The sequence below is a fragment of the Lichenostomus cassidix genome, chromosome Z (genome assembly GCF_008360975.1).
Source record: "Lichenostomus cassidix isolate B80296 chromosome Z, HeHo_3.0, whole genome shotgun sequence".
NCBI lineage: Eukaryota > Metazoa > Chordata > Aves > Passeriformes > Meliphagidae > Lichenostomus > Lichenostomus cassidix.
This window is the reverse complement of record NC_139511.1, coordinates 3,488,974-3,502,606: the sequence shown is the minus strand read 5'-3', so window position 1 is coordinate 3,502,606 and position 13,633 is coordinate 3,488,974. Positions and strand designations below refer to the sequence as shown.

The 13,633-nt window shown below is 38.3% G+C and overlaps 1 protein-coding gene across 1 annotated transcript in view; it reads left to right on the top strand.

Moving 5' to 3' along the window:
- Positions 1 to 13,633, top strand: part of MEGF10 (multiple EGF like domains 10) — an 85,414-nt gene that overhangs the window by 23,622 nt on the left and 48,159 nt on the right. The window contains exon 5 of the mRNA XM_085043178.1: positions 2,631 to 2,723. Coding sequence (XP_084899304.1) covers positions 2,631 to 2,723 — 93 coding nt within the window. The remainder of the gene's footprint in view (positions 1 to 2,630; positions 2,724 to 13,633) is intronic.

The window sequence follows — 13,633 nt, the reverse complement described above, 5'->3', positions numbered from 1 at the left end:
TAATTTAGTAGATATTTGACTTTTTTCCCCCCACCATAAATGCTTGTTCTAATTAATTTGGAGGAAGTTTGAGTTAAACCTGCAGTCATTTACTTTATGTGCATAATTACAGCCAAAATGTTTCAAGCTTTATGTTAACTGATCTATGGCTGGCTTTACAAAGTGGAAAAGCAACAGATCCTAAAATGCATGCATAAACTTATATGGAAGATAAAAATACAATTTTTCAAGTTTTCTTTTAACATCAGATAATGAAGGCAAGAGTGTCAAAGATCTTGAAGAAACAATAAGGCACAAAAGAAAAGGGCAGATAAGATGCAAAAGCAAATGTGCAAGAGTTAACTCATGTTGGTTTTCATACAATAATTGGGTTTTCCCTTGCAAAAGAAGACATGGCAATTGCTGACAGGGAGTTTTTGTTGCTTCTTCACGCTGGTTAGTATAAAACAAACTTCTTGTTAAGTTTTTCACCTGCTCTTGCATGTAAGCATTTTTTTAGTACCATGCCCAGCAATTCTACAGAAAACCAGGAGAAAGCAGTTTATCTGTTCCTGGTGTCATTCATGTCTTTTCAGTTTCTTTTAGCGCTTTTCATGTTTTCCTCACTTTTTGTAGCTCCTGTAGTAGATTTCAGTTCTCTCATCCCCATGCCCAGTGCAATAATTTTTTTACATAAGCTGCCTCTTACAGATGTGGGATTCACTTGCCAAGAGTCAGCTAGCCCAAAAGGTGCCCAAATAATTTATTTTGGTCAGAGAACAGGTTTTCCTGAAAACCCAGAGTGTGGATCTGTGTGATCCAGCACGGCATGAGAGTCACTCAAGGAGATGGGTCTGGTTTCTTGCAACTTCTTTATTTTTGCATTTAGTTCCAGCTGTCTCACAGAGGAGGTGGTGGAGCGTTGCTTTATTGTATTCAAGGCTCAGTGCTCAGAAATTTGGGCTGAGCATGTTTGCATTCCCTGGGCTGTTCATACAAGAGCACACGCTGCATGTTTACAGTGACCTCCTGTTGCCTCACGGTTTGCTGGCAAGGTTTTTCACACATTTGGTTTGTGGAGAGCCTCACTGCCCCAGGCAGCACTAACTAGGAAAGAATCTTCAAAGATACAAGGAATTCACGTCAGGTTACAAGACTAATGGAAAACTGTGATGTATTATTTAAACTCAGTCTTTCCGTAGCAAATAAGTGGACAGCAGTGCTTTGTGTTTATGCTTGCTTCATCAGATGTTTAAAAATTATTACTCTTGCTGTTGACTTCTAATGAAGATCATTTTAATGCACATCTGAAAAGTAGCTCGTTACAAAGAGAAGTTGAGAATGAAAACTGTATGTTGAGAATGGAAAAGGCTGTAAAAATCAGCAGTTAATGGCTGGGATCCTTTATAATGAAAGATTTTAATTTTATATATGATTGATCCTTGTGTGGTTTTCCTTTTTCTTGGACACACTAAATGTAAAGGTGACCAATGTGCTTCATCATCTTTAAACAGGAAAAAACCCAGATATTTGCAAGTATTTTACCTAAATAGCTAATTCCTCTTGAACATTTTCAATCAATTCAGAGCCACATTGAAGTCCCATTAACCTTCTCATTAACCATTCACTTTATCTTTTTCCCCTTGTTGACTTGGTGTTCATTGGTATAGCAGTCAGATTTCTGCTTTAGATTCTCTGTAAGTGTTGGTACAAACAAAAATCCCATCCTGTACACATTTTTTAAGTTTTACTGTTGTTCAGAGTAGAATGAAAGTATCACAGTGAGTATATTTTGGAAAGTTTGGGGTATTTTGTGATTAATATGATGCCAGCAAATTGTTGCTGGTCAGAGATTCTTTCTCTTATGTGTGTGTTATATTCTGTCATTGATAATGCTGGATATCAGAGCCATTTAAACTTTTTCTTAGATGTTTCAAACAAAAAGTCTGTTTCAAAGTAAGGCTTAACTTAAAAAGGTGCTTGCAAATCATAAAAAAAAAGAAAATAAAAGAAAAATAAAAGAATAAATTTCAGGCAGCTTTGCCTAGCACTGTTTCTTTATACTTCAATTGGAATCATTTGGGAAAATTGATATTAAAACACTGGTGTTTTGCAAATCACATTTTATCCATCCTGTTGCAAAAGAGCATTTCTTTGGTAGCCTGCTGAAGTTCCCCTCTTTTTCTTGGCATGAGGGTTTGCCTCAGAGAGTCACAGGGTGGTTGAGATTGGAAGGGAGCTGTGGAATTCATCCTGTCCAGGTTCCCTGCTCAGGCTCTTGCCCAGAAACATGGTCAGATGGGTTTCCAACCCAGAAAGTATCATACTTTTGACTCTTTTTTTCAATTAAAATTAATTCAATTCAAGTCAATTCAGTTTGGACAATCTCCCCAAAAGTACCTGAGTAATACCAACACGGTTTCAGATGGAGTCTTTAAAAATTAGGAGAAATAGAAGGGACTGAAGTGAAACACATTTTGAAGAGATGCCACCAAAGATTAATGCACTGATGTTTATTTTGCTTTTAAAAGGTACTTGAGACACGAAAGATCTGGGTTAGGAATATTCTGTAATATTTTCAGGAATATTTTAGGAATTTTTCCTGGTGGTAGGAGCCCTCTAATTGTTTTTATTCTTCCCTTCTGTGACAGCTCACTGTGCTGATAAATGTGTCCACGGCCGCTGTATTGCTCCCAACACCTGTCAGTGTGAGCCTGGCTGGGGAGGACCCAACTGCTCCAGTGGTGAGTTCTCACCTGCTTCTGCCTGTCTTGTGCTCCTGTTGTCCTCTCTTTGGGATAGATAATCATCTGTTCTGTGCCTGGGCTTCTGCTCTCTGATCAGGGCTTTTTTTTCCAGAGTTATCAGGTTACTCTGCGTAACCTGATTTTTCTTCATTTGCTTGCAAACAGTGTTTCCATGTAGAAGCACTAATGAGGTTTTTTTTGTGCTCAGAAACATGCAGATAGCACAGTATCTGGAGTGAAGATGGGGTTTTATTTTACCTAGAAGAGAATCTCACAGTTTTTATTTCATAATATGCAAAGTTTGATGGTGCCAGATCACATTTAAAAGCTATGAGCAAAGCCTTCCTAACAACTCTGTCCTCCTTTTTCACTCTGCCACTGACTCGTCCATTTTTCCCTTCACTCTTCACTCCCTGAATTCTCACTGTCTTTCCATTGTACTTCGGTCAAATTTCTCCCACTTTCTTCTTCTTTTTCTTTGCCATAAAAGCATGTGCAGGAGGTGAGGAGACCAGAAATCATTATTTTTTTTCTTCCCTTTAGGCTCAAATACAGTTTCTCAGAGTAATTTTTCAATTCATTATAATTCTTTATTTATTCCATCCTTCTGACCCCCTCTGTAAAGTCTTTAAAAACGTATTTTTGAGGCTAACATAAAACCACATGTTTTGTTACAATCAAGTTCAAGGTGGGTTGCTGCTAGTGAGCATCCAGTTGAAATGAATGTATTTTAGCCAACAATAAAAGCAGCTGTATGTAAAATTTAAATTTCATAGACCTTATAAATTTCTAACACACAACCCAGAGCTGGATATCTTGCAAAGATATTACACTGCTAGTTTACTTAGTACGTTATTCCTATAAAATTACCAACATTCATTTACTTTTCCTTAAAAAAATAGGGAAATATTCTTTTTTTTTTTCATTTTCAAACATGGTGCTATCATAACTCCATTCATCTGGAACTGATCTGTTGTTCCAGCAGCATATTTGGTGGCATGAGGAAGAATTTAACCATTTTAAAATTAATTACTACATTTGTTGTGTAGTATTTGTGTATGCTTGCATGTGATTCATATATAGCTCTGAAGAAACACCCAAGTTTTGCATAAGGCATAAAACTGAAAGAGCCATTGTTCTTTCACAACAGAGTGTTGCTGTAATGCTGATCTTAATCTAATGTACTGAATTGTCAAAATAAATTGCTAAAACATGCTATCTTTCTGAAAACCTTACATATTGAGCTCTTCTGTAACAAACCAAACTTGCAGAAGAAATGTGAATCATCAGACAGCACAGATTGCAAAAAATACTGTTATTTATTGAGATTTTTGAGTCTGAAACTCACTGAAAACATGCTTGAGATGAGACAGGAATCTTTAAATCTGCCTTTGGAAATAACCCTTCCTCTCACAGGGTTTCTGGTGTCCATTTCTCTTACCTGTCTGGTATAATTCACTTCAAGTATATAGGAAGCTCTTTTCCTCTGCTTCTTCCTCAGATGGTTGCCACAGCACAGGTCAAACTGAATTGAAGAATATTGGATAATGTTGGAAAGACAGCAAGTGAGAGGGATTTGGCATTCTAAGCTTTCTTGTTGCTTTCCCTCTGTACAAGATTTTGATATTTTGCCTTTAGCTGTATTTTCTGCATGATCCCCAGCTTGGTTAGTTTTAGTAACACAAAGGTACAATGATATAAAATAAAGATGCACTCTTTTGAGCTATTTGTTTTAAATGTAACAGGTTATTAATTCGGTAGGAATACATGCAAGTTGACCTACTGTAATAACGTCCATCAAACGAACATTTTCATTACTTAACTGAATGGTAAAACCATGTTTGAAAGACAAGCCAGTGTTTTTGTAAGGCAAAGGTTGAGGGATTTTATAGCTGCTGATGACCAGATAAAATGCCCTGACTGAAAAGGAGATATTTTCCTCAAAGTGTGAGGCATTAGGCCAACTTCCAGATGTAATCATCTGTTAATTTTCGTGGCCCCAGGCATGTTGGAAGGAACTGTTCTACCTAGGGAACAAACATTTTGTAAAACTGCAGAACTTAACATTTCCTTCTGAATTATTGTCCTGTCTCTATTGGAATTGTTTATTCTCCTTACAAAGGAATTTTATCTGCAAGTATCTGAGAACAGATTTGGTCCTGTAGCAGCATCTATCCATCTGCCAACCCCCCCAGACTGATTTTTATCTGTTGTTTCTCAGGAGGGAATAAATTTTTTGGGTGACTCCCATTTCCTTTTGTAGCAAACATTACCTCCTTATTGCCACGACTCTTTGCCAATTCCTAAATTGCTTAGGTCAGTGGCTGCTCTCAGTTTAGGGAGAGGAGGCCTCAGGTTTGACCAGAGTGCTGAGCCTGTCTTTTTTCAATGCTCAGTTCTAACCCAGACCATAACTCTGCTCCCCACCACATCCTCTGCCTCTCTGAGAAAATCAGAGAAAATCAGAAAAAACCTTAGTTTCCCAACTGAGTGGAAAACAGGACTGGATCTATTCTACAGGAAGGAAAACCTGAGTGGTAGCCCAGGAGTTTCGTTAATTAAATAATGTCTCTTTGGGGAACATTTTCTGTGCGAAAAGTATTTTTTCTTCGGGTCCTTTTATTTAAAGGAAATATAGTGTATTAGGCAGTGTTTGCTTGCAGTGAAAGTCAGTGTGTGATGGATGAAGAAGGTGATGACAAGATACATATATCTAAGAGGAAACACTGCTTGGATCAAGAGATCACTCACTTCCATTCTAGTGGGAGAGATGACAGTCACGCAAAGCAATTTATTTTGATAAAGATTTATTGACTGAACACAATAGTCAGGACAAGTGAGTGGACAGAAGATGTGTTGAGTGAGTGAAGCGAGTGAATCAGCACAATCCACAAGCTGTCAGCTCCCCTTTGAAGAAATACTTGTGAATTCCAGGAATATAAGTCGGCCAATTCTGGGTTAGGGACAAGGGCAAAATTTAGAAAAGCACACAGAGTGATAAACACAGGTATGTTTGTAGGTTAAACAAATAGATTTTATTGAAAAACAAACTAACACAACTTTTCCCTCCCAAAGTAGATTACTACTGTTTTATCAAATTTTTAACTGGCATGTGTCATATTGGGTTGTTTCAAGAGTGCTTTTGACTACAGGTTGAGAATAAAATAGTCTTCTGTATAAGTTGGTACATGTGAAAATAGTTGCCTGTGTAGATGAGGAAATGATCAAACAGTGTTGTGCACTCGTAATTTATGTTTTCTGCCCAGCCTCTTGCAACATTATTTATTACAATAGATAATACATGAACCTGATTGTCAGTTTTGAGCGTGTGTGCAATTCAGATCCACAAGCAGCCTAACGGGGAGTGCCACGAACCAACCAGGACATCCACTTTGTTTTTCTTCTCATGCCTAGCAGCCTGCGAATAATTCCTTCAAAATCAATAGGACACTTTCTGGATAAGCTGGAGCAGAGGCAAAAATCAATATTACACTGATTCGTCTGAAATGCTTATAGCCTTGTGATCCCCCAGCTGGCCTGAGTGGTAAAGCAAAAAGGGAATGACATGTCTTTGGTTTGTGACCAAAGCATGGTTAGGATTGTTTGTGAAAATGGGAAGAGGATTCTTCCCTTTTTATTGTGCTGAAGTAATCTTGAGATTTGTTTGAGTCACTGGGTTTTAATTTGTAATTTGATTCTGTTGGTGATTAGTAGGGCTTTATTGGGACTATGGTGTGAAGTCATGGGAGTAGAAAAGGTGTCACAAAGACATAATTTGTCTCCAGGCTTTTTTAAAGCACGAGAAGAAAATTGGATTTTTCCTTAATACATTAAGCTGCAGGTTTAAGGCTGGCATCTCAGAGAAACCTCCACCTTTAAATGGGCTTATTAAGGTAACTCCTAAACCACAGTAGCTCTGCCACTATCAGATTTCCTTCACAGCCGTGGGTGTTTTGTAGAGTTCGCAAATTCCGTGAAAATCTCGCTGTTTTCTCCATGGGACTTGGCAGATGCAGACTGTGGCAGAAACTGGATCCCTTGGCATACTGTGTGTGAGACACTCACGTGAGCCACGAGCAGTGCCAGTTTCCCAGTGCAGTCCCTGGTTTCCTTTAACCCTGCAGAGGAGGATGTGTGGGTTCTAGCTTTTTTTTTTTTTTTCTGATTGTGATGCCTGGAACCACCTTGCACACTCTGATGGCACAAAATCCTGAATTGAGCTTTTTTTTTTTTTTTGCCAAGTCATTGCTTTCCTTTTTTTTCTTTCTTTCTATTTTTTTGCCTTTTCTTTTGACTAATGGAGCTTGCAAGATATGCTTAGAGAGTTAGCTCATCCCCGAGTTTTCCAGGCCATCCAGCAGGCTGCAGAAATAAGTTCTGGTTTTAACCACATCCTTGCATTAGAAAGGCTTGGTTCCCAGAACTGAGGAGCTGGTAAACACACAGGCAAAACTGCAGAGTATCCTGGCAGAGAGCTATTTAATTTTATGGAAAATATAGAGAAATAGCTTATTCAAGTAGGGCAGAACTGCCCCCAGCCCAGCTCCCAAACAAAAGTGCCAGCAGGTCATAATTTAACCTATTTTATTTCATGTGTCCTTAAATTTAACCTCTTCTCATTTAATGTGTCTTCCTTACGTTAGCTGCCTGTAATTCTTCTGTAATTATTACTGCAGTAATTTCCCTGAGTGACTTCTCAGTGTTTTCCAGCTGAACACTTCATTTTCTCCCCTAACAAGGCTGAATGTCTTTGAGTTGAGAAGCTAACCCACCAGCATGTCAGATCAGGTGCAAATAGGAAAAACAGATATTAATGGAAGTTGCCATCACCTTCATTTTTAACAGAAGTCACTAAAGTGTCACTGTGGTAGGTGGGATCAAAATTTCCAGGGTTACATAGCAGCTGTGCTTGTCTAGAGTTCAGTATAACTGAGCAATTGAAATAATAATATTCTAATGTTTAGTGTATTTTTGGTCCTAGGAACCATTTTGGTCCTGAAGTTCTAGGGAAATGAATAGATTTTATGGCCATGCTTCATCATTTTGCTGAATTACAGTTCCAGTCTTTAAGCAAAAGTAGAAACAAAAAAAATGGGTTTCTACAAAACAGAATTATTAAATTTCCTTTTGTTGAGATTTACTTAAATGAAGACATTCCTGTAAATGGTGATAGTTTTATTGTGTTGTTAATATTTTCTAGACCAGAGAAACTTTTCATTTCTGCTTTCCCCCATTTTGGAAACTCAGTAATTTATACTGTTTATACAAGTTGATTTTTTTAATAAGGCAATCCTGTTGGATTTTTTTTTTCCTAATAACAGTTCATAAGTATTTTTAGTGCTGATTTTATTTCAATATGCCTTATATATTGGCAGGCTTATATATTTTCAGTGACTCCCTTAGTAGGTTTTCCAGGATGTGAAGGATACCATTTGCGGCTAATTTAAAAATCAAGATGACCTTCAAGTCATTGCGAAAAGAAAGGGCAAAAAGCAAACTTACAGTTCTGCAAGGACATCTGTGCAAAATCAGGGTCATGGACAGCATGTCACACAAGCACGTTTTTAAAATTTTTCCTATAATAATGATTATTTTTATCAGGTTTTATCTCAGTAACATGATAAAATGAACACCAACAGCCATCTGTATGTGTTTTCCTTATCAATTATCCATCCTTGTATTCTGCTGTCCAAAGCACTTTAAAGAGCCTTGGAAATCTATGGCATGTGAAAGGCATATAGTTCCAGTCTTTCATAAGATCTAAAAAACACATTTTCATTGTTCTTCCACTTCACGGATCAAAAGGCTTTTATAGAGTAAACAAGAAAAACCCCTGAATTAAATTTAAGCTTAGCATTTTGAATAAAAATCCTTTCTTACACACAAAACAAAAAGTAACAATGAAAAATATGCCACAGGGTAAAAGGCCTACAGTATAACAAATGCAATCAGATAGAAACAAAAGACTGAAAGAAAATACCAGATCCAATAGAAATGGCATTCTGAAAAAAAAAAATTCCATGCATTTTTGTGTCTGGGATGTAGGTAAAGTAGGTCTTTTACTAAAAGACATTGGTATTTTGTAGTTATTATGAGTGATTCTCTGAAAGAAAGAAAAAAAAAATTAATATGCATGTGCCTATATTTTCATAGCATTTTGAGATGACTAAAACGGAGCAAAATAAAAAAATTACATGGAGAATAATCCATGGTTTTATGAAATAATACTTGGAAGGTTTTCTAAAGGATGTTTGTATTCTAGTTTTCACAGTAGCTGGCTTTGTTTCCTGGCTTTTTTTTGACTCATGTCTGAAATTTCTGTTTGCCATGTTCCACATTTGCTGTCTTGCTGTCCAGGCTGACATACAGGCTGGTGTCACTTGGGGCTTAATGCATCTTGTCAAATTCTAAACACACTTGAGTATTTACTGCTTTCAAAATCAGCAGGAATTTACTTTTATTTGGCTTAAATTCCAGTTGGGAGAATTACTATCTGTTTCCTACCCTGCGGGAATATCCTAGGGGAAACAAATGCCATCCATTTAGATCTGCAGCTAACCAGATGAAAATAGCAGGGAATAGTTTCAGAAATACTCTCTAAACTTTCCAGCAGGTGTGATGTGAGTAGAGATTAGTGATAATATCCATATTTTTGTCATGGTTTTTGCTCAGAGTATCAATGGATTTCTCTTCTCCTGGAAGTCATGCCTTAGGGCATATCCAGGGATTAGCAATCTTGTTTGATGTAGCAAACTGTCAGTGGGGTATTCCTTTGGATAAATCAAAGTTTTCTCAGTACTGGCCTCTTTTACTCACACTGTGTTTGGCTCTTAGTGGTGATTATTCCCTGTAAAGGCAAATCACTTATGGGACATCCTAGAAATATTACTCTGTTCTTATTTATATCCTGTGCTCCAAAGGACTGAAGTGATTTTTACACAGGTCATTTACAGTTGCTGTACCTTTAGCTGTAGATCACAGTCATATTGCTCCTTGTAGATCCTCATGGCCGCTTATGGGGAGCTGTGGACTCCTGAAAGTAAAATCACAAAGCAAAGCTTCCTCTGCCCCAGAGAACCTGTGGCTGGAGGAAAATAAACCTGGTAACACGAATCTGGAAACAAGGAAGGAAGGAAAGGAGGAAGGAAAGGAAGGAAGGAAAGGAGGAAGGAAAGGAAGGAAGGAAGGAAGGAAGGAAGGAAGGAAGGAAGGAAGGAAGGAAGGAAGGAAGGAAGGAAAGAAGGAAGGAAAGAAGGAAGGGAAGGAAGGGAGGAAGGAAGGCAGGAAGGAAGGAAGGAAGGAAGGAAGGAAGGAAGGGAAAGGTATGGGCAGCTTCAGTTCGTTTTACATGCTGAAGCAAGGGAAATCACCTTTCGCTTACTAAAGGCTGTAATTCCTTGAACCATTCTGAAGAAACTGTGATGGAAGTTTTGAAGGCAGAGGGATAGGAATATATATATTTTCCAGTGTTAGGTTATTTTAAATTTATACTTCACAATATTGCATGCCAAGGGAGGGAGTATTCACTCCCTGATGTCTGTGGTAGGGAATTTTGCTTTCAGTTTTTCTAAAAGACCATAAAAATACATAAGTCTAATGAAGTGATAAGAATCTCCTCTGTTTTGAAACAGTGGTATGTATTTCCAGGAACACACTGCAGTATGTCTTGAAGAAAGATGGGTAAGATAGAATAAAATCTCATTTAGTTGTCTTGGTGCCTCATATGAGACACCTGCAAAAAACTGATAGCAATGACAGTAAATCTTAGTTTTGCTGTAGTTCTTCTGGAGATCTTCTGCCTCCCCTATGGCAGAAAAAGAAAAGATCTTTAAAAATAGTATTGCAATAAACATTGTCTGGCTTGAGTATAAAGTTATAAGGGAAATTTTGGCATAGTTAAAATATAGCTGCAAGTTAGAGTTGGTAGGGAGGTTTTTCTTCTGTTCTTTGGCTTGATCTGATAACCTTATTTTTTTCTTATTATCAGCCAGCCTTTAGAGAAGTGCAGAATTTTAGGTGATCAAGGAGTGTTTGTCAGGAATAAGTTGGAACTTGTTCGCACTCTTCTTTCTGTTGACCTTTAATGAAATCAACATTATAAAAAACAGGAAAAAACCTTACAATCATGAGACCATATTTAGTTAAAAGTGGTTTAGTTTATAAAGAGCAATAAAGTGGTTGCCAAATTGTACACATGTGTTCCAGATTGTTAGAAAAAAAATCACTGAAAAAAAAATTAATTAAAACATCAGGGCTCCCACCACCCCAGTTTGTAAATCACCATCTGCTCACAAAAACTATTTACATAAAAACACATTTAGCTGAGCACAGTAACAATGTGCATTACAGTTATTTTGCAAGGAAATAATATGCTATGCAACAGAACTTTACACCTTCAAAGAAACTACAAAAGCCCCAAAATTGGTAGCAGTTTCTATCACAGGTTTCAGTTTCTCCTCAAAAGCGATTTATTTTTTCACCATTGAATCCTTGAGCTTCTCCCTGTTTCTCAAGTCTCTTGGCCCTCAGTGTCAGCAAGAGTTTTTATCATGGTAGACCTGCATAGCCTCAGAGATTCCTACCATAGTGCTCATGTTAAATAGACTTTATACAATGCAGTGCCCTTATTCCAAAGGTGAACTCCTGCTTTTGCCAAGCAGCCTTTGGAGGAGAGCAAAATTCTCCTTCCTGTGTCTGTGGCATTGTGTGATGTGCATGGTGCATAATGTGGGGACAAAAAATGATATTCCCAAATGAACAGAATGTATAAAAGGAAAAAAATGACAAGAGGATGTGGCATTAATACCACTGCGTTAAAAGTGATGTTCTTGTGTATTTTTTCCCCCCCTACAGCATAAGGTGAAGGCAGAGAGAACCCTGTGAATCTGCTGAAAAAGCTGACAGGGAGCCTAAGTGTTTTGTTTACAACATAAAAACCTGAGGATGAGCAGGGAGAAGCTCAATATAACACGTGTGAAAGCGGGAAGGCAAAGAAGGTATTTTGTCAGGAAGATGTTCTGCGTAAGACAGAACGACAATAGGCCAGTTCTGTGTGATCAACACAGAAAATTAATGCTGGTGTACTGGCTGGGTTTTGCACCTCTGAGTGATTCAGGACTGGTTGGGGCTGAGATGCATGTGCTCTGTGACCTGGGTGCAGCCCTACCACAGCTATTCTCATTAAAGTCCAGCTGACATTCTGTAACCTGACAGTGGCCATTAACTCCAAGGCTATCCCATTCCACCAAATTAGCAGATGTGTGACTTCCAGCCCAGCTTTCTCAGTGTTTGAATCCTAGAAAGCAGCAAAAATAGCCTGATGTAATAATGGTAAATTTCAGCTCCAAAACAACTCGCCACAGGAAACGTTTCTACCCTTTGCCTTCTTATTTTTTAATAGTAAACTGAGCATCAGTTTCTGACAAATCACTCTAATTTCCTACGGAGAATGTTACTGATTCTCAGTCATTGGATATAGAGGTAAAATATGTGATTATTCATCTTGTTCAGTATTATTGTTTATTCCCCTTAATCCTGCACATTTCTGCACAGTTCTGTTCATAAGTCCCATGTGGATGAAAGGCTGGTGACAGGCTGGTGTGAAGGGCTGTGGCCAAACCGCACCGTGGTGGGACCACCACTGTCCTGGTGGAATGTAATAAAATATTTGAATCAATATTTGTTATTCACCTGCAGGGAGAATGGTCCTGAGACTGGGAATCCTATTGCCAGCCACAGGATGTGCTTTAATTTCAATGATTTCCTGCAAACATGATGAAGAGGTCACTCCAGGAAACTGCTAAATGGTTATGCACTGAGAAGTACATGCTCCCCAAGCGAGCTGCATGGGTGCTGCATGCTTGGTGGGAGAAGTTGCTGGTCTCTGTGGCTCTCACACTCATTGCACTGGGTCTTCTGGAAGCTGCAGGAATATTGTTGGCTGCACCAAAAACCCCCTTCCCAGCAGCTGGTGAAAGAACACAACCTCTCACCAACCAAGAATAAATCTTCTCCTGCCAGTCCCATCTTTGTAGCAAGGGCATGTTCTGGCTGCTCTCATCCTTGACTGAGCTCTGGAACAGTTGTCATGTGGCAATCAGTCTGAATTCTCCTGTTTATCAGACTTGCCAGGACAGGGGTTGTTTTGGTTTTTTTGGTTTTTTATTGTTTTATTTATTAATTAATTTTTCCATGAGTAATGGCAATTATTGAAATTTGGTCTGAAAGGAAGAAGACTTTCATCTGAATCCAGACTACTGTGTTAAGAAAAAAAAAAAATTAGGGTGTTCTGCTCAGTCATGACAGAACAAGTGACTGTCTCAGGCATCTCAACAGCCATACATGTATTTATATATATCCCAAAATAGCCTGGTTTCTTGTCTGCTTAAGCATGAGGATTACACATTCTATTCTATGCAGATATGTTGAAAATGCTCAAAGTTATCATGGCAAAAAGCAATTTGTGAGGTGCAGTGTGCTCTAGACAGCAGTGCCTTATAAAACTGTTGTTTGTAGACTTGTTGTTTGTCCACAACAAAACCCACACATCTTTAAAGAGAGAGGCCAATAATAAGATGGGCAGTTGTTCTCACAGCCCAGGAGTATTGCTGGGTGTTTATAACACACAACACTACTTTCTGTTGCTCTCTATTTTATTGTGTTTAACTGCTCACAATATCTCCATTTAAGGATGTATGTTCTAGTGACCTGTCCTGTTAAAAAAAAAAAAAGAAACCTGAAGGAGTAGATTCCTGAAAAGACCCTAATTCCTTTTCATTTGTGTAGCCTGGGTGAACAGCTCTCACAGCTGAATAATTCCTACCCTGAGGAGCATTCTTGAATTACTTTGCATTAGTCTAGGAAAGTGTGGCTGTTCTCTGCCTGGCTTTTTTGCCCCAGGAGAAGAC